Source organism: Hibiscus syriacus, unplaced genomic scaffold (assembly GCF_006381635.1).
Source record: "Hibiscus syriacus cultivar Baekdansim isolate YM2019G1 unplaced genomic scaffold, ASM638163v2 tig00110831_pilon, whole genome shotgun sequence".
In the NCBI taxonomy this organism is placed as follows: Eukaryota; Viridiplantae; Streptophyta; class Magnoliopsida; order Malvales; family Malvaceae; genus Hibiscus; species Hibiscus syriacus.
Genome location: NW_024062882.1, coordinates 5,033,160 through 5,059,359, shown reverse-complemented (window position 1 = coordinate 5,059,359; position 26,200 = coordinate 5,033,160). Strand labels below are relative to the sequence as shown.

At 33.1% G+C, this 26,200-nt stretch overlaps 1 protein-coding gene across 1 annotated transcript; it reads left to right on the top strand.

Annotated features, from left to right (window-relative positions):
• Positions 1–1,677: 1,677 nt before the first annotated feature.
• LOC120142873 lies at positions 1,678–2,458 on the top strand. The gene is made up of 3 exons (XM_039157352.1): positions 1,678–1,866; positions 1,928–2,083; positions 2,207–2,458. The coding sequence occupies exons 1-3, from the start codon at positions 1,678–1,680 to the stop codon at positions 2,456–2,458; spliced, it is 597 nt and encodes a 198-aa protein (XP_039013283.1).
• The last annotated feature ends 23,742 nt before the right edge of the window (positions 2,459–26,200 follow it).

Below are 26,200 nucleotides of genomic sequence, written 5' to 3'. Positions count from 1 at the left end.
TATCGAACCTTGTTTTCAACACAAGAGTCAAGAGGTGTTATGAATTGCATCAGGGGAGGTTTCTATAAATTTCCGCAACATGAGATTGCGTCACTTTCCAAGGGGCTCCTCGATGAGGAGATTAGGACGGCATTGTTTGGGATGCTGGCTGACAAAGCACCTGGTGTTGATGGTTACTATGCTGCGTTCTTTTAACAAAATTGGGAGATTGTTGGTTCTGGGGTGTGCACTTTTATTAGTGATTGCTTCGATCAGGGTGAGATCCCTAAGGATATCAGTCACACCCTTCTAGTTCTCATCCAGAAGGTCCAAACGCCAGAGAACTTCACCCAGTTTTGACCTATCAATTTATGCACGGTGCATTTCAAGGTGATTGTGAATCACTTAAAACCTTTTCTTCCGAGTTGGGTTATGGATAATCATACTAGCTTCGTGCCAGGCCGGAGTATTTCTAGCAATATCATAATTACTCAAGAGGTGATTCACCCAATGAGAAGGAAATAAGGCAATAAAGGTTGGATGGTAATCAATATTGACCTTGAAAAGACGTATGATTGCTTGGAGTGACGCTTTATAGAAGACACCCTCGTTGATTTGGCTATTCCGATTGGGCTCTACAAGTTAATCATGAGTTGTATTTTAACAGTAATGACTCAAATTCTGTGGAATGGTGGCCAGACGGAGAGCTTCAAACCTTCTAGGGGGATTAGTCAGGGCGATCCCCTATCCTCGTATTTTTTTTGTGTTGTGTATGGAGCGGCTTGCCCAAACTATTAAGAAAGCTGTGGAAAATGGAGAGTGGAAACCGATCCGTTTGTCAAGAAATGGGCCTGCATTGTCGAATTTATTTTTCGCAGAAGATTTGATTCTTTTTGCTGAGGCTTCGCAATCTCAATTGGAAGTTATTCGGCATATTCTTGCTGATTTTTGAACTGTCTCCGGACACAAGGTCAGTTTATCAAAAACCACTATTTGTTTCTCCCGAAATGTTTCAGAACAGGAACGAGGTAGGATCAGTTTTGGATTTCAGTTTACTCGTGTTGATGATTTAGGGAGGTACTTAGGAGTACCCCTATTGCATAATAGGGTCACCTCGGCTACTTATGGCTATCTTATTCAGAAAGTTCAAGAGAGGCTTGCAGGATGGAAATCTCGGCATCTCTCATTTGCAGGGAGAATCATTTTAGCCAAAGCTGTTTTAGCAGTTATTCCCTCTTACGCAATGCAATCATCTTATATTCCGAAGAGTGTTTGCGATGCCATTGAACGTCTTATCCCCAACTTCATTTGGGGAGGAACATCAGATAAGCCTAAAATGCACCTTGTGAGCTGGGAAGGCCTCTGTAAACCGGCCAATGTGGAAGATATTGGTATGAAGAAGGTTAAAGAGAATAATGAAGCGTTCATTATGAAGTTAGTGTGGGGCCTGGCTACTGATACAAATCATCTGTGGGTTCAGATTTTACGAGCTAAATATAAAATTAAGGCGGTGTTACTCCAGATTGTGGAGAGGACTTTCGGTAGTTTGGAACGAATTTAAAGAGAGTTGTTTCTGGGTTCTTCGGGATGAGACTGGGATAGACTTTTGGCATGACCCCTGGCTTCATGATCTTGGCCCGCTGGTCCAATATTACAATCCTACGGATGCTGTACCCCCAGAGGTACTCCGTATTTGCAATGACCACGAGAGGTGTGGAATGGGATCGGGTGATGGTTTGGTTCTCACTAGCAGCGGTGAGACCTTTGCCTCATGCAAGCCCGGATACAGTTAGATGGAAATTTGACACCAAGAGATGCTTCTCGGTTTCTTCTGCCTATAAGATAAGGATGCACATAAACAGCGGTAGTGCGGTGGCTCCATGGAATGTAATTTAATGGATATCGGGGGCTCCCTCGGATTAAAATGCTGTTGTGGACTATTTGTAAGGGACGTTTGTTATCAAACAAGGAACGTGCGCGTTGCCACCTAACGTCGGACACTAGTTGTTTGCTAGGCGGTGCAGCCAGAGAAGGCGGATCCCACCTGCTGAGGGAATGCCCCCTCGTGGAAGGTGTCGTGGAAGGTGCTGATAAAGCCCGAACGGTTTGATGGATTCATGAGAATGGAACTTGCTGCATGGATTGGCAAGAATTCATGAGACTGGGATATTCATTTTGGTGTGATGATTTTGTATGGACTCCCCGGAATCAAATCATTTTTTATAAGGAAACCACAGCTATCGAAGGCATTACTCCACGCAGTATTAGAATGAAGGAAAAAATGATCCGAGCATTGCAGAAAAGGGTGGTACGGCAAAGAGTTCAGGAGCGCACTGTTGTGGGAGAAATATCGTGGGAAGCCCCTCCTAATGATTGGGTTAAACTAAACACCGATGGAGGGTGGTGGAGTGATTCGGGGTGGGCCACGTGCGGAGGTGTGCTCCGAAATTCGGATGCTGAATGGATTTTGGGTTTCTAGCAGAAGATTGGTTGATACACGGTGGTGGACGCCGAGCTATTTGGTATTTTCTCCGGATTAACCATCGTGTGGGATCATGGCTTTCGGAAGGTAATAGTCGAATCGGATTGCATGGATGTTGTTGTTGTTCTTCAAGAGAAAAAGATGGTTGATGGAATCTCATCTTTGGTGCCTCATGTTAGAGATCTCCTTCGGCGCGATTGGACGATTCAGGTTAGGCATGTTTCCCGGAGATGCAATCGGGTTGCGGATGGAATGCCGCTTATGGCCTAAAATTTAGAAGAAAACTTCGTGACTTTTAGAGGAGATGGGAAGCTTATTGCAGATGGATAAACTAAGTTTGGGAGCTATCTAAGAGCTTTGCTCTTCCTTTGTATTAAAAAAAATGTCTTTAATGAAATTGAAAAAAAATATAAATTACTCTATTTCTTAAGATCATTATCACTTTATAACATTTATTATTAAATTACTTTTTTAAATATATAGAATTAATTCTCATCAAATTATAAATATAATTTATATTATAAATACAAGTTGTAATACTTATATTTTATTTTTCATGACCTTCTAATACTTATGATACAATAAATAATTGGTCATAATTTGTATCTTTATAATAGCATTATAAATATGGTAAAGTACACAAAAGATCCTCTGACTATAAGGTGTTACTCTATTGAATTTTGATTATTAAAAGTTATAAAATGATCCCTAACTAGGACTTTGCTTTATTGAGTTCCTCTACTATTAAAAATTATAAAATAATTTCCCACATACTCATATGTTCTAAACTCGTCATTTTTCGATAAAAAAATTTAATGATTATCTAAGTTGGATGAGATTGAGATATGATAGTAGTTTAAGATTTTAAGATCAAATTTTATCATATTATAATCATCATGTTAAAATCTAGCTTAAATTACCGTCAAATTTTTAACAAAAAATGATGAGTTTGGAATATAGGAATAAGCAAATGACTATTTTATAACTTTTAATAGTTGGAAGACTCAACAAAGTGACCCATATAATCGAAAGATCATTTTATAACTTTTAATGGTCGAGAGACTAAATAAAATAAAACCAACACTCTAGAACCAACACTCTATAGGGACAATTTGTATACTTTTATACTATAAATAAGTATATCATCAATTTCAATTTAATCCAACATTTTAACTACCCCTCTCAACATAAAAAATACATCATTTCTACAAATGTTGATATTAGATTTCATTATTGGTACATACTAACACTTCTTTGTCAAAGAGAGGCAGAGACCTAATGATGCAGGCAACTATGAAGTACAATAAGGAAGATAGGTATATATATATACACACACACACGTGTGTGCGCGCGCGCGCATAAACCCTTGATTACTTGGATTTGTCTTATGGAACGGATCTAGAAAGAAAAAAAAAACAGTAAAGAGTTTAAAAGGCCTAAAGCTGATGAGCAATATTTATATTGAACTTAGTTAGGACCCCACAAGCTCAAGTACATGACAGTCCTAAGGGACTCCTCGGGTTTTGCTCCTTTAAGCTTGCTGCCATGAGTTATGGTTTTAGCAGATTTTTCAGTACTGGAAGACGATTTCATAAGCGATTGAGTTTTGGGAGATTGGTCTTTGAATCCATGCATAACCTGGGTTTTTACTTGGAACAGTTCCCTGCTTGTGTTCCTCAAGCTCATCTCTTCTTTAACTTGTGTTTGGAGTGAGAGAAAAGAAAGAGAAAAAGAGATTACGATAAGAGAGAGGCCTTGCAGTTAGCTATAAATAAATAAACTTGAGCTGGAAGTGTTTGCAGATTGTGAAAGATACCGAGCACGTTCATTCTGCAGATGGCATGCATGCATGTGAGTGCCAATTGACGTGTTCATCACTTGGATAAGATCCACACCGAAAGTAGGCAGAAAGCTTTTGTTTCTGTTTCGACTTTTTTGATTAAATTAAATTTTTATTCATCATCGGGGTAAGTATGCGCAGGTCCACAGATTTTATCCGTTTCGATTTGTTGGAAATTATCATTTCATACTTCCTTGCTTCCATTAGAGCTCCCTGTAATACCCCGATTTAGGGATCAAATTATTGGTTTTCGAAATTTGTGGACAAATTTAGAAAGTGAGGGAAATTCAGGGACTTAATCCTGAATTTACCCATTTTTCCTAGACAGAGAAAAATAAACACCCTCGGTGAAATCCCTAAAACCCAATTTTCCCCAAATTCCCCCAATTGAGCAACCTCTTCGCCGGCTCGATTCCCCGCCGCCCGACTGCAGCAACCTGCATCGCTACCCCCATTTGACTACCCACCAGCCGGCGACCAAATCCCGCACCTTATCGTGCCGTGAAACGCCTCCCTTCGCCGTAAATCGAAGCTGAAATTCTCGTATAGAAATCCACTCCGCCGTTCAATTTTTCGTGATTTCCAGTCACACCGACAGCCCGTTTGCTTCACCGCCACCCTAGAAAGATTCCTCAGTTCCGTGCGATCAAAACCCGACCGGTGGGTGAGGCTGTCGTCGTCGTTTTCGTCGACCACTGGCGTAGGTAAGTTATTGATTTTTCCCCGATTATTTTGGATGGGTTGTTTGATGTTTTTAGATTGAATGTTGGTCTGATTTGGTGATTAGATGCTACAGGAAGAATCGATCGTTCTCCCTGAGCCTGCCACCGTCACCGCCACCCACGCGTGGTCTTGTTATGGACCAAAGAAATTTCCATAACAGGGTTTGGTTGGCCCGACTCGTCTGACCCGACCTGACCCGCCTACCGGACTCAATCACCAAGTTAACTCGGCTAGGTCAACTCAGTTGAGTCAACTCGTTGACTTTGACAGAGTCAACCCGTTGACCGCTGTTGACTTTTTTTTGGGTACACCTATTCTGATGTTTTTCGACGTCTTGAGCCTGTTTTTTAGGTATGTTTTGCCAAATTCAAACCCGATAAGTTGTTTTTCACTTATTAACCACCTGATTAGATTCGTTTTTTCACAATTAAGCTTCGTTTCTGATGAAATTTCTATTGTTGTGTATCTGAGGAATTATTGGACGTTGAATTCAAGTTCGAGGGTAATCGAATGGAGTTTAAATGGTCGATCGATAAGACACAAAAATCGAGTTAATACTTTACTACCTTATGTATGCTTTTCGGGACTCAATGATAAATGATAAATGCATGAATGGAAATATTTGGTCCAATAGAGTAGTTAACTATCTTTGGACTCAGACGAAAATTGGATAAAGACGGAACAATGTAAAAGCCTTAGACGACTCGAAAAAGAAATAAGTAGAATGATCGAGAATAAACCTTAGTTCAATGATTTAATCAGTAAATCAATCAATCTCAGAACGCGTAAATTCTGATTAATCTCGTTAAAGGTTAAATGTTGGAAATATTTGGATATAAAATTACTGAAAAGAGCACCATGGATAAATTACAAAAATGCCCTTATACTGAAAATGAACCAAGATTTTCCCTAGTGGTTAAATTAACCTCTAGTGAGCAAATGAGCAAAGTACTCTAAACTTTAATGGAACTGGAATACTATCAAGCCTAAGTTACCCGAAGTAATGACATTGACAGAATTGGATGAAACGATGATAATAACCTTAAAGAGTAAAAACAATATGGATGACTATGATAATGGAGACAACCTAAGAACTTATAGCATGATCCATTGGAATCTTGGAATAACCGATTAAACTTTTGATTTATTTAGAATCCCCTCAAAGTATAATATGATTTGAAGCACGTTCAAGCCCTAGAATAACTAATACCCTTAACTCTGAAATGAACAAATCAATCTTGAATACCAAAATGACTATATTATATAACCTAAGAACCCTCAATGACCTAGGGTTAAGTAAGTGACTTGAATAAGCCTGTAATCACTGACGAACTTACATGATGTACTGTCCCTAAGATCCTTTCCGCGATGATTATGAAGATGATCAATTTGACAATAATTGTCCGTATTAAAAAAGTGAATACTCTGGACGTGCACGATTTGACCGGTATCATTGATGGGACTTGTATAGTTTGGGTTGAATCGATATTTCGATAGTTCGATGCAAATCTTAAATGCCTTGAATCTTCGTTTCTCCCTTATCAACTCAAATCATTAAGAATCCTCCAAGAACCTAATGCCCAAAATGCCTCTGATTTTCTGAATAATGGAATAACTCCTATCATATCTGAAAAAAAAACAAGTAACTCATATGGAAAGGATTCTGAATACCTTTCTGATTTCATAGTGCCTCCGAAAAATATTTGAATACTACATGATCTTGATAAATCACATTCTGAATAACTAATGACCCTGTCAGCTAATGAACTCTTTCGATAATGATTCTAACTTTCGATATTCTATCGATATACTGAAGATCCTTGTTTCTCTACCCGATAAGATTATCCAGTATCTCCGAACAATATCTGGAACCTCTAGTGTTTTCCCTGATCATATGTATGTTTTCTTTGATTTCTGTTCTGATCTCTGCTCGAATTTTTGATATCTTTGTTTACTGACTGAAAATGTGTTATTTGGGGTACTCTGGAATCTATATGAATACTCTGGCAGGTTTAGTCGTTGTTGGTAATTCCTTGTACATGTTCTCTACCGACTAGTAATTCCTATCTCTGGCAGGTTTAGTCACTGCTTGTAATTCCTTTTATAGGTTCAGCACCGACTGGTAATTCATTATGAACCTAAGGCGACTCCTAGGTGGGATCTTGGGCCTAATGGGCCTAGTGGTAAGACCTTATGGACCTTAAGGAACTCCCTTAAGGTGGTTCCTCTACTGTGTGCATTGGATAAGTCCTTATGGTCTTGAGGGAACTCCCCTCAGGTGGGCACTTACGCTTCGGCTAGGGTAAGACATTGTGGACCCAAGGTGCTCCCTTAGGTTGGCACCTATACCCTTCGGGCCTAGGGTAAGTCCTTATGGATGTAGTTATGGGGAGCTACATATGTTGTTCGGTTGGAGGGATTTCAATGGTTTTTGAAAAATAAGTTTTTAACTTTTACTATTTAAAAAAAAATTAGTATTTGTTCACTGGTTTTGTGGGAACACACTAGACACCTTATTCTGATCTCCTGAACCCAGTTATCTGAAACAATTCCTCTGAACTAAAAGCTTATTGTCTTTCACTATCTAAGATATCATCGGGACCTTATCTCAGTATAAAAGTCTGTAGATGTTTGAATCAATAAAGAAATATATGCTTATCTATTATCTGCATGTTCCTCATCATCATATGGTATTTATATAGTATTGATTCACTCAGTTACTCACCTTTTCAGGTTAAAAGAATTGAACCAGTGCAACCATCTACATCAGTAAGGGAGTTCCATCGGCATTGCTTGCGAAATACGGTGCATGTGATTAAGAGGCATGTAGCTTGTATTTTATTTTTATATCCGAGTTTAAAATTTGTTTTATTTTTGAATAATGTTAAATTTTACTGTTATGTTTATAAATTGTTTTATGATTTTACATGTTTTAACAAACAATTTATTTTTTGCCGAGATTTTTATGGTGGGTCGCTCCAGTGGCCCTAATGTGACACTCCAGATCGGATCGGGCCACCCGTATCAGTCTGAAGGGGTGACACTCCCAATGATACATCACAATTGCACGGATAGACGTAAGATTTTAAGTTACAGAGGGCGAACTTGAAATTATAAAATTTTATGGGGGTGAAAACAGATTTTCTATAGAAAATAAAAAGAAACAATATAAAATATATTATAAATTTAGATTTTTAGGGGACCAACCACCTTACCCTCTCCCCTAAGTCCATCCATACATCTTAGGATCGTACAATTGGGAATAATACAAAATATGCTGATCCAAATCATTATATAAGATATTATATATGAAAAATTATCAAGAAATCTCAATAATAAAAGAGATTTTTATTCATTTTAAGAATTTAGACTTAAATAACTACATCTATAAGATATATGTATTATCAATAACGAAAAAAAAGTTGGATGAACCTACATGCACAACAAAAGGAGAATCTTAGGAGGAGTTGTGGTTACGTTAATGGTATTAGGCTAAGCGCATAACTTGGTGAATTAAGTAAAAAAATGTGATAATTTTGTAGCACTCTTTCTTCTGCCAACATCTTCTGTTGAATAAGATAAACCACAGTGGGGCTATCTAATGAGGCCCGAGAACTCCGAGTCAATATAAACATTGTTTTCTTTTCTTGTTAAACTGGATGACTCCCAGTTCTTATGTTTTTTTTCTCGTCGGGTTGTTTGTGGCGTAGCCACTAAGCCATCTGTATAACTTATGAAAAGGACCACCCCAGTCGGTGAAGGGAATCTTGTGACCTTGGCAAAGATAATTCACAGACTCATGTGACACTTTAGGGATGTAAAATCAGATAATCGTTCAGGTTTCAGTCGGGTCTTGTCAGGTCAGGTCAAATCAAATACATGTCGTGTCAGATCAAGTCGGGTTCGAGTCAAATCAATTTGGTCATTTTCAGGTTGATTTTACCATTAGATTTAATTCGGGTTCGGATCGGGTTAATTTCAACTAAGATTGATGCCAGTTCAGGCCAAAACAGTTCATGTCCGACTTAGTTAAATTCCAGGTTAATTCAGGTTCAGATGGACTTCAGGTCGGATCTCGTTCAGATCAGGTCACATCATTTACAGATAAAATTCAAGTCGGATCTTACTATGTAATACCCCAAAAGTCAGGTCAGTAAATTTATTGAAAAGATTTAAAATTTGAGGACTTATTTGAATAAATGATAAAAGATGATAAAATGATTTGGAATAGTGTTTTAGACTAATTTGTAACGATAGATGAATAAAAAGGGCATTTTGGTCCTTTAAGAGAAATGAATTTAAAATTCATTTTTATTAGGGTATTAAAGTATAGGAAAAAGGGGGAAAGTGAAAAACACTAAGTATCTCTTCTTCTTCTTCCCCGTGTATAGGCTCTCCTCAATAGCCAAAGGTAAGGTTTTATTTAGTTAATTTTTCCTTTCGTTTTTTGTTGGTTTTTGAATCATTGAAGATTATGGAGGCTTAAGGAAGGGTTAAATAAGATTAAAACTTAGAGATGGATGAAATATTTAAGATTTAAGAAAATGAGTTTTTGAATGATATGTTAAGATATGAGTTTTTATTGATGTTTACTAGTATATTTGACTTGTCAAAAGAAGTAAATAAGAGATTAGAAGCATTGGATGGGTTTAAAAACATGTTAGAAAAAGTAGTATGATTCTTGGATTGAAATGTTATTTGGAGATTGTAAATGTTTTAAGGAATTAAATGAAGGGAAGTTAGTTGAGATGAGTATAGAAGAGTTTAATAGTATTGTTGGGAGTAAACATAAGGAAATTTGACCAAATTTGGGTAAGAAACGGGTTGAAAAATGGAAAATATGGGTAAGGGTATCAGTACTGAAAGAACAATACCGATACTATACGTTTAAATTTGGGGAAATCAGATGAACGGTGTCGATACTAATGTACTAGTATCGATACTGAAGTGAGTATCTATACTAATAGAAATGTATTAATACCTTGGAATCCAGAATGTAGACATGATATCGATACTGAAAGGGAGTATCAATACTATAGTATAGAAGTATCGGTACTAGGAGAAAAATATCGATACCATGGATCCAGAATGTAGAAATGGGATCGATACTGAAACGGAGTATTGGTACCATAGTATAAAAGTATCGATACCATGGTAGGGGTACCGATACCATTGAGCCAGAAATTGTATAATAGGTTGAGATTGTTATAGAAAATTAAATAATAGTGCTTTTGAGTATTGTTCAAGTATAAACGTCAGGGAATATACTAACATTTGGTATGATATATGTCTTTAATGGATGTTTGAATAGATCGTAATCAAGCTCCCGAGTTAACCAAACCGAAAAGCAAAGATAAAGTCGCTGAGTAGTCGGATTTGCATTTTTGGATATAATAGTGAGGTAGGCCAGGTGAGTATATTTATTATGTACTTATATATTATGATAATCATAGATGCATTTTGCTTAATGTATGTATTGCATTTACCTAATAGGCACTATGTGCGTAACCTAAGAAATTCATAATAAGTTTATGAATTTCTGTATTGGCACTATGTGTACAACCTAAGAAATTCATAATAAGTTTATGAATTTCCATATTGGCACTATGTGTGCAACCTAAGAAATTCATAATAAGTTTATGAATTTCCATATTGGCACTATGTGTACCAAACCTCCCCTTGCTTCTTCAACATCGCGAATATTAATCCCAAAAGAGTTAAGAAGTTGGGGAGCTTCCGAGTTCCGGGGAGAAGAAGGCGAAGGTCTGATGGACGTTGATTTATGGTTAAACGATGTTATGGTGATGTTGGAAAGTCTACAATGCTCAGATCATGAAAAGTTGGGCGGAGCTGTATCGTTACTCCGAGGATCAACTCGGGTGTGGTGGTCAAATACTACAATGTATGCATCACTTGAACAAGTGAACTGGCAATTCTTTCAAGATGAGTTCAAGAACAAGTACATTGGGGAGCAATTTATTAGGTCAATGATGTTGAAATTTCTTAATTTAAAACAAGGCGATACAACGAGCTTAGTCGTTATGCTACTGAGGTAGTTTCTAATGATAAAGCCCTACGTGATTAGTTTATTGAAGGTCTGAGGCCTAAGTTGAAAGAGATGATGTTGGCCTTAAATTTGCCTAGTCTGTAAGAAGTTATAAATCGAGCTAACACTATTGAAAGAGCTCAAGAGGAGACTCTAGCAACAGAGCAGAGTATGCAGACGGGAAAAAGGATTTGATTGTCTTCATCTACACATCATGCTAAGAGAGGCAAGGGCTCAAGTTCCCGATATACTGACAGAGCTGATTCTGCTGTAGCTTCACAAACACCTAAATAATCTCATTCTTTTACTGCTAGCTCGGGTAGAGATTTTGGAGAGAGAACTCAATGTTAGACCTGCGGCAAGTCGCACCAGGGAGTATGTAGATTGCTCTCTGGTGTTTGTTTTCATTTTGGTGAATCTGGTCACTATGCTCGAAATTGCCCAAAGAGATCTGGAGATATATCAACGCAAACTAAGAGATCAGTAGCAACACCTAGTAGAAGCATAGGAAGAGGAAGATCTGACAGATAATCTGAGTCTAGCTAACGAAAAAAGACTCAAGGAGTGGCCCAAATTTATAACATTAAGACTAATGAGGATTGGGATGACCCAGAGATCATAACATGTACATTTCATCTTTTTGATGAGAATGTCTTTATTTTATTTGACCCTATTTCTACGCACTCTTATATTTGTAAAAAGTTGGTTAGAACTAGATGAATTCCTTTAGAACCAATCTTTAGTGAGATAATAGCGGTAAACCCTATAGGTCATAGTGCAAGAGTAACTCGGGTATGTAGAAAATGTTAGATTAAGATTCAAGGAGTTGTGTTCCCAGTAAACTTAATGGAGTTGCCCTTCGATGAGTTTGAAATCATTTTGGGCATGGATTGGTTGTCTCCACATTATGGATGGGTTGATTGTCGCAAGAAGCAATCATTTTTGAAAGATGCGGAAGGCTCTGAAATAATAATGATCGGCGAAAAAGCAAAATCACCATCTAAAGTGATATCAGCTATGACTGCAACGAAAATAATGTCAGCGGGATGCATAGTTTTCCTAGATAATGTGATAAACATTCAAGTGCCGGAAGTGAGAGTAAACGATATCTCAACAATTAAGGAGTTTCTAGAGGTTTTTTCGAAAGAATTATCGGTTTTACCTCTAGATCGTGGGGTGGAATTCAGAATTGAGATTTACTTGGGTACCGAATCAGTTTCTATTGCTCTATATCGAATAGCTCCAATGGAGTTAAGAGAATTAAAAGCCCAGTTACAAGAGCTACTCGATAAGGGATTTATCAGACCTAGTGTTTCTCCTTGGGGAGCACCTGTACTATTTGTGAAAAAGAAAGAAAGGTCTATACGGTTATGTATTGATTATCATCACCTAAATAAAGTAACGATAAAGAACAAATATCCTGTTTCGAGGATTGATGATTTATTTGATCAACTGAAAGGCGCAACGGTGTTCTCTAAGATAGACCTAAAGTCGGGGCACCGTCAATTAAAGATCGAAAAGGATAATATTTCAAAGATAGCTTTTCGGACTCGGTACGAACACTACGAATTCGTGGTAATGCCATTTGGATTGACTAATGCTCCTGCATCATTTATGGACTTGATGAACAGAGTATTCCAACCTTACTAGGATAAATTCGTGGTGGTATTTATAGATGATATTTTTGTATATTCCAAATCAAGAGAATAACATGATGTTTATCTTCGAGTAGTTCTTCAGATACTTCGTGAAAAGAAGTTGTATGTGATATTGTCCAAATGTGAATTTTGGTTAGCTGAGATTGCTTTCCTTGGTCATATAATCTCTGTAGAAGGCATAAGAGTAGATCCAAAAAAGATTCAAGCTATAGTGGATTGGCAACCCCTAAAGAATGTTTCAGAAGTTTGGAGTTTCTTGGGGCTTGCAGGTTATTATAGATAATTCGTGAAGAACTTCTCAATGTTAGCTTTGCCACTAACCAAGTTGTTACGGAAGGATGTGCCTTTTGGTTGGGCAAAAAATGCTAAGAAAGTTTCGAAATGCTAAAGAAAATAGTAACAAAGGCCCTAGTGGTTGTACAACCTGAGTCAGGTAAGGACTATGTCAATTTTAGTGATGCATCCCATAATGGACTGGGATATTTACTGATGCAAGAAGGAAAAGTTGTAGCTTATGCCTCAAGGCAGCTGAAGAATCACGAGAGAAATTACCTGACACATGATTTGGAATTAGCAACGGTTGTGTTTACTTTGAAAATTTAGCGCCATTATCTATACGGTGAGCGTTGCCATGTTTATACAGATCACAAGAGTTTAAAGTACTTGATGACTCAGAAAGAACTGAACTTGAGGCAGAGAAGATGATCGATCTTTTAAAATATTATGATTTGATTATTGATTATTATCCCAGAAAGGCTAATGTAGTAGCTGATGCACTCAGTTGAAAGAATTTTGTAGCTCTACGAGCTTTAGATGCATGTATATCTTTAGAGAAAGATGGTGCCTTGATTACTGAACTTAAGTTAAAGCCGATGCTTTTGGATCGGGTAAAAGAGCTGCAGTGTCGAGATGGTAAATGCTTGGCGAGAATGGCTCAAGTCGAAAAAGAAGAGGTTAAAAACTTTGTAATGAGGGACGATAGATGTTTATGTTATCATGGAAGACTTTACATTCCCAATAATGTTGAACTAAAGAAAGAAATTCTGTAAGAGGCACACTATAGTCATTTGACGATGCATCCAGGTAGAAATAAGATATATCACGATTTAAAGAGTCGTTATTGGTGGCCTGGTATAAAAATAGATGTATCAGAGTTTGTTGTAAAATGTTTGACATGTCAGCAAGTGAAAGGTGAACATCAAGTGCCTTCTGGATTGCTACAACCGATATTCATTCCTGAGTGGAAGTGGGAGCGAGTTACAATGGATTTTGTTTCGGAGCTACCTTTGACACTAGGTAAAAAGGATTCAATATGGGTAATTGTGGACAGATTGACCAAGATGACTCATTTTATTCCAGTTCGAGTAGTTAACTCGATAGATAAGTATGCGGAGTTGTATATAAAAGAGATAGTTAGACTGTACGAAGAGCCTATATCAATGGTGTCCGATCGAGATCCAAGGTTTACTTTAATATTCAGGAAGTATTTATATGAGGCATTGGGTACTCGATTAAACTTCAACATAATTTTTCATCCGCAGACAGATAGGCAGTCAGAACGTGCTATACAGATACTGGAGGATATGCTAAGGGCTTGTGTGATTGAGTTTAAAGGATCATGGGAAAGATATTTGCCTTTAACGGAATTTGCTTATAATAATAGTTATCAATCCAATATTAAGATGGCCCCATATAAAACTTTGTATGGGAGAAAGTGCAGAACACTATTAAATTGGTTTGAACTAAAAGATCGAGACCTAGTTGGCCCAGATTTGATGAAAGAAATGGAGGAGAAAGTGAAAGTTATCCAGAATAATCTAAAGATCGCCTCTGATCGAAAAACGTCTTATGTAGATTTGAAAAGAAATTGAATTTCAAGTGAGAGACAAGGTATTTCTAAAAGTGTCGCCCTGGAAGAAAGTATTACGGTTTGGACGCAAAGGAAAGTTGAGTCCGAGATTCATTGGACCTTATGAGATCTTGCAAAGGATCAGACCCGTAGCTTATCAATTAGGTTTGCCTCTGGATATGGATAATATCCACAATGTCTTTTATGTATCGATGCTTAGAAAGTACAGATCAGATTCATCCCATATAATCACACCAGAGGAGATAGAGATCCGATCAGATTTGACGTATGAGGAAGAATCAGTAATGATCTTGGCTAGAGAAAATAAGGAATTGCGTAACAAGAGAATTCCTTTAGTTAAAGTGCTTTGGCATAATCATAAGATGAAAGAAGCTACTTGGGAAAGAGATGAGGACATGAGGAAACAATTTCCATACCTCTTCGTTTCAAGTACTTCTTTAAATTCGAGCATGATTTTTCTTAAGGGGGAGAATTGTAATATCCCAAATATCAGGTTGTTGACTTTATTGAAAAGATTTAAAATTTGAGGACTTATTTGAATAAATGATAAAATATGAGAAAATGATTTGGAATAGTGTTTTAGACTAATTTGTAATAATAGATGAATAAAGAGGGCATTTTCATCCTTTAAGGGAAATAAATTTAAAATTCATTTTTATTAGGGTATTAAAGTATAGGAAAAAGGGGGAAGTGAAAAACACTATGTATCTCTTCTTCTCCTTCCCCGTGTATGGTCTCTCCTCCATAGCCAAAGGTAAGGTTTTATTTAGTTAACTTTTCCTTTCGTTTTTTATTGGTTTTTGAATCATTGAAGATTATAGAGGCTTAAGGAAGGGTTAAAAAAGATTAAAACTAAGAGATGGATAAAATATTTAAGATTTAAGAAAATGGGTTTTTGAATAATATATTAAGAAATGAGTTTTTATTGATGTTTACTTGTATATTTGACTTTTCAAATAAGTAAATAAGATATTAGAAGCATTCTAATATTGGATGAGTTTAAAAACAGGTTAGAAAAAGTAGTATGATTCTTGGATTGAAATGTTCTTTGGAGATTGTAAATGTTTAAAGGAACTAAATGAAGGGAAGTTAGTCGGGATGAGTATAGAAGAGTTTAATAGTATTGTTGGGAGTAAACATAAGGAAATTTGACCAAATTTGGGTAAGAATCAGGCTAGAAAATGGAAAATCTGGGTAAGGGTATTGGTACTGGAAGAGCAGTACCGATACTATAAATTTAAATTTGGGGAAATCAGATGAATGGTATCGATACTAATGTACTAGTATCGATACTGAAGTGAGTATCGATACTAATAGAAAGATATCAATACTTTGGAATCCAGAAGGTAAAACAATATCGATACTGAAAGGGAGTATCGATACCATAGTATAAAAGTATCGGTACAATGAGAAAAGTATCGATACCATGGATCTAGAATGTAGAAATGATATCGATATTGAAAGAGAGTATTGGTACCATAGTATAGAAGTATCGATACCATGGTAGGGGTACCGATACTATTGAGCCATAAATTTTAAGATATGCTGAGATTATTATAGAAAATTAAATAATATTGCTTTTAAGTATGGTTAAAGTATAAATGTTAGGGAATATACCAATATTTGTTATGGTATATGTCTTTAATGGACATTTGAATAGATCGTAATCAAGCTCCCGAATCAAGCAAACCGAAAGGCAAAGATAAAGTCGTTGAGTAGTCGGATTTGTATTTTTGGATATAATAGCAAGGCAGGCCAGGTGAGTGCATTTATTATGTACTTATATATTATGATAGTCATAGATGCATTTTTCTTAATGTATGTATTGCATTTACCCAATAGGTACTATGTGTGCAACCTAAGAAATTCATAATAAGTTTATGAATTTCCGCATTGGCACTATGTGTGCAACCTAAGAAATTCATAATAAGTTTATGAATTTCCGTATTGGCACTATGTGTGCAACCTAAGAAATTTATAATAAGTTTATGAATTTCCGTATTGGCACTATGTGTGCAACCTAATAAATTCATAATAAGTTTATGAATTTCCTTATTGGCACTGTGTGTGAAACCTAAGAAATTCATAATAAGTGTATGAATTTCCATATTGGCACTGTGTGTGCAACCTAAGAAATTCATAATGAGTTTATGAATTTTCGTATTGGCATTAGATGTGCATACCCTCGTAATTCTTAATGAGGTGGTGAATTATTGTATTGGCCCTACGGGTGCAAACTATAGAATTTATAATGAAATTAAATAGTTAATTGGTATTCGAATTGTTATAATACGCTTATGTTTAGAATTTACCTTATGACTATTATGTCTCACTAAGTGATTGCTTAGCGTGTGTTAATTTCACGAGTAGGTTTTAATAAGAATGAAGTAAGGAGTTCGTCTGACATCGCAAATCAAGGATTGCCTCATCAGTAACTGTACGACAACCATGTCTACTTTTGATGTATTTAGTTGGCATGTAATAGAACTAGGAATAACGCTCTGAAAAGTATTCGATTTAGAATGATGTAAAAATATAAAATGTTTGAACATTACTTTTGTTTACCTAGTAAGTTTAATGAATGTTTTATTATTATTAAATTAAAATGTTTTATAAAAAATAAATAAAATTTTACGGGTTTTCAAAGGAGGAAATGTTTTAAAAGTGATGTGACATATGTATCTCGTGTACGGAAAGGTATATGGGAAATGGGTGTTACATACTGAGTACTGATTGACTTTAGGTCAGTAAATTTTTGGGTTAATTATTTTTTCGTCTTTCATGAACGTTGATTTGTAATTTTTAATTGTATATGGTTTGGAGTAAATTACAAAAAAATAATTGTGAGTCAATTTTAATGAAAATATAATTTTAAGGACTAAATTGAACAAACAAGAAATTACAAACAAAAATTTTAATAAATTAAACATCATGCATGTACGAGGGACTAAATCGAAATATAAATAAGTATGTGCGAATTTCATAAACAAATATAACTTTAAGAACTAAATTGAACAAATTAATATTTAAATAAATTACACAACACGTAGGGACCAAATTCAAATAGTTGTAAAATATGAAACTAAAATTAATATAAAAATGGATTGAATTGCATTCATTTTAAAAGTTGAGGAAAAATTAAAACAATTTTAATAAATATATATATAATATATAAGTATACTTACAAGTAAATAGTATAAGTATACATTATACTTTTATATCTATATCTATATCTATATATATATATTATACTTATAAGTATATAATATAAGTATACATTATACTTGTAAGTATATAATACAAGTATATAATATATACATTATACTTATAAATATATAAAAGTCCATGTATAATATACATATACATTTTATTTATAATGTATAAATTATACTTATAAGTATAAGTATCTATATATATAAGAATGTATATAAGTATATATAAATATATATAAGTATCAAGTATAATATATAAGTATATGTATACATAAGTATATATGTATGATGTATGTACATAATATATATATATATATATATATATATATATAATAATTGTGCAAGTTAAAGAAAAAAAAAAGAAAACTAAAAGTAATTAGAATGTATACAGTACTGAATTGCATTGAATTGAAAAATTCAATAAAACATTTATAATTAGACCATGACTTAAATGAAGGAAATTAAAAACTAAATTACAAAATAGAAAATCACTCATTGTTAGAGGACTATGTCCCAAATTAACCCAAAAATCTTATTTTGGCGCCACATTTGTGTGCATACATATGCAAAAAATAAAATTTCCCCTATTCCCCAAAAACAAAATCAATTTTTCCTCTTCTAAATTTAGGCAAAAAATAAAAATTTGTCAAAATTTGCAACTCCCTCTTCTAAATTCCTAAAAAATAAAAAATTTCCTAAAAACAAATTTTCTTTTAAAAAGTTCTCCCACCATGTGAATATATATATATATATATATATATATATATATATATATATATATATATATATATACTTATAAAGTATACTATTTATTTAAATTGATGCTTAAATTTTAAAATTTTAAATTTTCAATCTCAACTAAAATCATTTTAATATATATTTTAAAATTTAAGTCAAATTATATTTAAATTATTAATTAATTAGTACATAAAAATAAGTTCAACTTATAAATATTTAAATTAATTTTTATATAATCTAATAAAATCATGTTAAATAAATAAATTATTTAATGATTATAATTAAAATTTATAATATAAGGATTATAATTAATATAGAAAGTAAATTTATTAATTTAATTATCATAACTAACAATTTGTTTTAACTTTTAAAAAATAATTATATTAATTATCATGGTTTATTGTAAATTCAAAATCTCACAACTTCATCAATTGTAACTTATATGTAAGGTATATATCAGTTCAATTTAATAACAGGTCGGATCATTTATAGGTTGAGTCAATTACAAATCAGGTTTAAAATATGTCAGGTTGATAATAGGTCGGGTAATATAAGTTATTTACCGCGTTAATCTAGGGTTTCGGTTTATATCAGATCAGATGCAGGTTGGGTTCAATTATCACATTATCAGGTTCAATTCGGGTTCAGGTCGTTCTCAGATTGGGTGCAGGTCGTAAATTTACAGATCCAACTCAAGTTTAAGTCAACAACAATTTGGACTCAAATCAGTTTCGGATCACCAACACCTCAAGTCATATACAATTTTTAATCAAGTCGGGTTCAGTGTCGAATCAATTTTTTACATCCCTACGATGCTTTCTTAAAAACTTGATTTTCTACTTATTATACATTAGCAATTTAAATTGTGATTTGGATTTTTTCATTTTTTCTAAATATTTTAGGGTAAATTACACCATTTCTCACTGAAATTTATTCTCTCTCCTATTTTACTCACCATACTTTCAATTTTTCTATTTTGCTCACTGAACTTTACATATTGAATAATTTTTCTCACTCTGCCGTTATTTCTCTAACGGTGTGATGACGTGTCATTTTTTTATTATTTAATATAAAATAATTGAAATATAAAGGTAAATTATATCATTCCTCACTAAACTTTACTCTCTCCTATTTTGCTCACCCAACTATAAAATAAAAACAGAAGGTGGCTAGATGTCACCGTCGACCACCGTCGACCGTTGTAGATGGTGACCGTTTGATCCTAAATTTCATGGGTTTCTTCGCCTCGACACCTTGTGTAATACACCAAATTTTGGTTAGTGACCAAAATGGAAATTTTGAAAGTTTAATAGTTAAAATAGAAAGTTAGAAAAGTTTAGAGACCAAAAGTGTAATTTTTAAAAGTTAGGTATTTTGTCCCTGTAAATGAATAGTTAAACCCCAAGAAGGAGGTTTTCATGGGAATAAGAATTTTGATCCGGAATTTTTGTTAAAAACTATAAAGTAGTAAAGTCCGAAAGAAAATCAAATAATCAGATCGAACCAGAATTTTACGAAAATTTGAAGGATGATAGATAAAGGTTGGAAATATTATTTCCAAATTTTATATCAGTTAAATTTAATGTGGATCTATGAAAATAAAGTCGATTTTACATATTTAGTTGAAATTGGAAAATTTAGTGATTAAATTGTAGTTTTTGAAAATTTACAAGGGCAAAGGTGGAAAGTGGATTTTTATTTGTTCATATTTGACTTTGTAATATTATAAGGTATTATAATGCAATGGAAAGTTTAAATTATCATATTTTATTAAGGGTAAACTGATAATTTCACATTAAATGAATTTTAAATTCAATTATATTAGATTAAGTCAAGTGTATTATGTTTTAATTGAAGAAAAATCAGAAATTTTCAATTTCTTCCAGCCCCAAAACGTGAACCACCATAGCTACAAGGTAAGAATTTTATTTTTTATTTTTAAGCTTATTCGATTGATTTTTGGATTAAGCTATTAGATGGAGAATTAATCCCCTTGAAATTCTCTATCATTTGGTATAATTATTACACGGAGATCATACTCATATGATGAGTTTGGAAATTAGGGTTTATGCTAGAAATTTAATTAAGTTGTTTGAAACTTGAATTGAAGCTAAAAGGAAAATGACTATTTAAATGAAAAGTTGATATGAATTCTAAATGAATTCATAAAGGGTAGTTAAAATGGAAAGTTGAAAAAATGTTATGTGAAATTTGGGTGAATTTGGATGAAAAGGGATTTATTGGTCAATTTGAAGTATTAAGGTCAACATTGATGATGTGATATGAAATTCGTATCGAATGAGCATCGAAAGATTTTTAGGAATTTATTTTTTATTGTGTGTCTATGTTAGTAAGATTCTAACATATGGTTTAAAATGTATATGTTTTGTAAATGGTGTTGATTTAGATTATGATTGAAATCAAGATCAATCAATGTTAAAGCTAAGGAGAAGCTTAAGGACGAAGTTCTAGGAAGGTTTACAAGCTAAGGACACCAGGTGAGTGCATACTTAATTCGTATTTGTTTTATCGAGCAAACATTGGCTTGCGATGAGCAAGTGACAAAATTATTATGGTAAGAAGTAACTTATAACTGTGAATTGTGATTTATACATATATGTTCAATTAATATGCTAATAGAATTAGTGAATAAGCTAAAAATATAAGTTAGTGAAATCTGCCCAGGTTTGTGTTTTGAACAGTAAGATTAGAAAGTCATCATAAATTATAAAGAAATTATTAGAGGACGATTTTTACACCGTTGGATTTGTATGTCAGTATAGTCTCGTTTAAAATAAATGGGTACTGATTTCGATAGGTATACTAAAATATATGAATTTTTAATTGAGGACAGGTTAGAAAGAAGGGCAGTAGATTCTGTTCGAAAGAGCTTCTATAGGTCAACTTCAAAAATTCACTATAAATTGTATAAGATGAACTAGAAAAGTGCCTTATATAGTTAGATTCATATTCGAGTCTAGTTTCTATTGGTATAAACGAAATAGTTTTTAAGTTTGTAGATTAATACATAATAATATTTCTTTGCAAGTAGTGCATACTGCCATCATATAAAACTTGTCATAAATTATGTTTTCATGTTACTTCTATGTTATAGGTTATTATAAATGCTCGAAATAAATCAAATTTATTATAATTGTTATGATAGTTATGATATTTATTACGTGATGAATATGATGTTTATATGTTAAAGAAAGATAATTGATGATTATTATGATATATAAATGTTATATGGAAATGAAATGTTAGGGTATGAATTGCCCATTATGTTATGATAAGAAGAGTTGAATATGTTGATATATTGATATTTTTTTATAATTGAATAATATATAATAATAATGGAAAAGCCCATTGTATGTTGCATTGAGAGTCGTAGGTACATTTGGCATGCCATTAAGTTAAGTACTTTCCAGTTAAGTTATGGTACATTCGTGTACATTATGATCTGCACCATTGGTGCTCATGTTATGATTGCACTTGGAGTGCATTATATGTTTCAGTTAAGATTGACACCTTGATGTGCCCTGTGCGCACCTTATGTTCTACTCACGTACCTTGCATTCTCATAAATATGCATTGAGCTATGAATTTGAAAATAAGTTTTGAATCTCGAAATAAGTTCTGATTTAGAAAATAAATTCTGAAATGTGAAAGTATTTATTATGAACATGGAATATGAAAATGAATATGTGAATGAATATGAAATTGAAAAATGAGGAAAAAAAAAGAAAGTTCTTAAAAGCATTTGAATGAAATAGCGTATGACATGATTGTTATGTTTATTATTGATTATCAAGGTTTTGACAAAATCACGAGATTATGATTTTCAGGTCTCTGATGAGGAAAAATGACTTGAATAAATCGGTTTGGATATTTAATGATTTTATTTGTATTTAATTTTAATGTTTTGAATTGTTATGATATTTTAAGTTAAGTTTTATACAAAGAAAAATAATGTTATGATGTTTCTAAGTTGTTTAGTACTTTATGTCACCTTAGTTTGTTTATAATGACTCACTAAGTGAATACTTAGCGTGTGATGATTTTCACGCGTAGGTAAAAAAGGGAAAGTGAAGTAAGGAGTTGAGTTAGCATCAATCAACAAAGAACAACTAATGTATCAGTAATGACATCCTACCATTTTAAATTTTCTAGATGGCATGTATACAAATAAGAAATGTCTAAGATATATTATTAGGGTTATACATATGAATCGATTTTTATATTTTAGATAAAAATTATATTTTACGAGAATAATGAAATATTTTAAAATTATGCAGTTTTAAGCAGTATTGTTTACTATTGAACAACTAAACTTCTGCCTAAAATTAAGCTTGATTTATATAATAATTATTATTTTGTGATTTTACACTATTAATGCAATAATTGTAAAATTAATAATGAAGTGTTTTATAATGGAACAAAATTTTAAGCCCTTATGATCAGTGAATGTTTGTAAAGTTCATGTGACATCTTTAGCTCGTATTTTGAGACGTATGCGATCTATGGTTGTTACATTTTTTTGTATTAGAGTATCATGCTTAGTCGATTCTATGACTAAATCAAACTTATTTTGAGCTAAAAAGTATATACAATCCACTAGTATGTCATTGTTACTAATATGTTATGTATATGATTTGATTGATGTCACTCCTTACTAATGAAAATGAATAAGTATAATATATGTAGAAAATGCCTGAAATAGAAGGTTTAAGGTAAATGATCGAACAAGAGGTTCGAGAATAAGAAGATAGTGATAATAATATAGTTAATTATAATCCTACTGATTAATCTGATTTTGATGGTGTACCAGTACCATAGGAAGTGTCAGTGTAAGATTAAGAAACCCCTATTCATATACAAGTACTACATTGATTAAATAGAGGGATATTTTGATAGAATAAACCCTAAGTGACATATGCATGACTAACCCTTTAGGTCAGATTGAGATGGTGAGTCGTATTAGTAGGTAGTAATTATTTGTTAAAAATTCATAGTGATGAGTCTTGACTGACTTGATAGAATTATCTTTCGATGGTAATTTTTGGTATGGATTGGTTGCATCCTACCATTCCATAATGAAATATCACTTAAAGTGATTGATTTAAAAAACTCGAAATGTTATGAGATTATAGTGGTAAGTAAATCCATTATCTAATTTGATTTTAGCAGTAACTGCGAAGAAGTTGTTGTTACAAGGTTGTTAAGTCTTCTTAATCAATGTGAAGGATATGCAAAATTTTAAGGTTATGTTGGGAGATATTCCAACTGTTTGAGAGTATTCAGATATGTTTATAGAAGAGTTACCTGGATTACCTCCAAATTAAGGTATATAATATAAAATAGTGATGTTATTAGGTACTGCGTTTATTTCTATAGCCTCATATTGAATGGCTCCAATTGAGCCCAAGAAAGTAAAGGTATAGTTATTAGAATTGTTAAGATCGGGTACTTACGGAACCAATCGTGTCATCTGGGATGTACTAGTGTTAATTGTGAAAAAGAATTATGAGTCTATGCAATTATGAATGGATTATTATCAATCAAAATAAGGTAACAAATAAGTATCTTTCTTCGAGGATTAATGATCTTTTGATCAGTTAAAAGGTGCATTGATGTCTTCCAAGATTTAATCTCTGATATGGATATTATATACTAAAGATTAAGGAAGAAGATATTCCTAAGAAAGCTTTCAGGACTCAATATGAATGCTACAAGTTTATAACAAAGTCGTTTGGTTTAACGAATGTTCCTACGACATTTATGGTTTTGATAAACTGGGTATTTCATTTATTCTAGGACCAATTGATGGTAGTGGTCATCGATGATAATATGAGATATTTTAAGACTAAAGAAGAATACGATGCACATTTTTGCATGATTCTCCCAACTCTTTGAGAGAAAGAATTGTATGTTAAGTTGATAAAATGTGAGTTCTGGTTATCTAAAATTACATTTTTTTAGCCATGTGGGTTTAGCTGAGGGGATAAGAATAGACTTTAAAAAATAACAAACCATAGTCGAAAGATAAATTCCAAAGAGTGATTTTAAGATTCAAAGTTCTTGGGGCATACTGGTTATTATTAAACGTTCGTAAAAAACTTTTCGATCACTATCTCCCCTCTGATCAAGCTATTAGGAAAAGATGTGTTATTCAATTAGATTAATAGGTGAAAACAATTTCAAGATATTAAAGAGAATATTGATAGAAGCCCAGTGTCATTGTAATTCAATCTGGAAAAAACTATCTGATCTATAGTGATGTGTTCATAAAGATTTAGGACGTGTGTTTATGCAAAATGACAAGTTATGATTTATGCTTTATAGAAATTAAGAATTAGGGAAGAAATTATCTGACTCACAATCTTGAGTTAGCATGAGTTGTGTTCATTTCATAGATATATCGCTAGTGAGTGATGTTATATTTATATCGATCTCAAAAGACAAAAGTATGTGTTAACTTGAAGGAATGGAAATGAAGGAAATGGATTGAATTCCTTAAATAATGATGATGTGCTTATCGAATACCCCTAGGAAAGGCAAATATGGTAAATGATACGATAAAGTTGAAAGACATTTAAGTTCTGAGAGTTTGAATACGTGACTGTCTTAAAAGAAAAATGGTGTTTTGATTGCAGAATTAAAGTTAAAATCTATGTTGTTAGATTGAGTAAAGTATATTCAAATAAAAGATGTAAAATGCTTGTCAAAGATATATCAAGTAGGAAAAAAATGAAACCAAAGACCAGTATGATGGATGCTTAAATTATCGAGGAAAGAGTCAATATTAGTGGCAGATATGAAAAGAATTAGCATCGAGTATGTTTCTAAATGTTTGTCATGTCAACAAGTTAAAGTAGAGCATCAAGTGCCTTCTAAATTGTTGTAACCAATTTCCATTGCCTAATGGGAATTAGAACAAATTATAAAGGACTTTGTAATAGGCAAATATTATTTAAGATAATTTCAAGATAGTTGTCGATTGCTAGAAGTCTTATTCAAACTTATAAAGAAAATATATATTTTATCAAGTTGATGATAAGTGTTTCTTAATGTATCGATTAAATCCTTCTCATGTTATCACACTGAAGGATATTAAGATTCAGTCAAAATTAACTTGTAAAAAGGACAATACTTATTAAAGTACGTTAGAGAAATCAAAGGTTGAGGAAATTGAATAAAAAAGAGAATAAGATACAAAAAATATTAACTTCATCTTTTTACATCCAGTACATATTGAAAATTCGAGGACAAATTTTTCTTAAGGAGGAAGAATTGTAATACTCCAAATTTTGGTTAGTGACCAAAATTTGGAATTTTAAAGTTTAAGGACCAAAAGGGTAATTATTAAAAGTTAGGTATTTTCACCCTGTAAATGAATAGTTTAACCCCAAGAATGACGTTTTTATGGGAATCAAAATTTTGATCCAAAATTTGTGTTAAAAACTATAAAGTAGTAAAGTTCGAAAAATCAGATAATTGGATCGAACCGAAATTTTACGAAATTTTGAGGGATGATAGATAAAGGTTGGAAATATTATTTCCAAATTTTATAACAGTGAAATTTAATGTGGATCAGTGAAATTGAAGTCGATTTTACATATTTAGTTGAAATTGGAAAATTTAGTAAATTA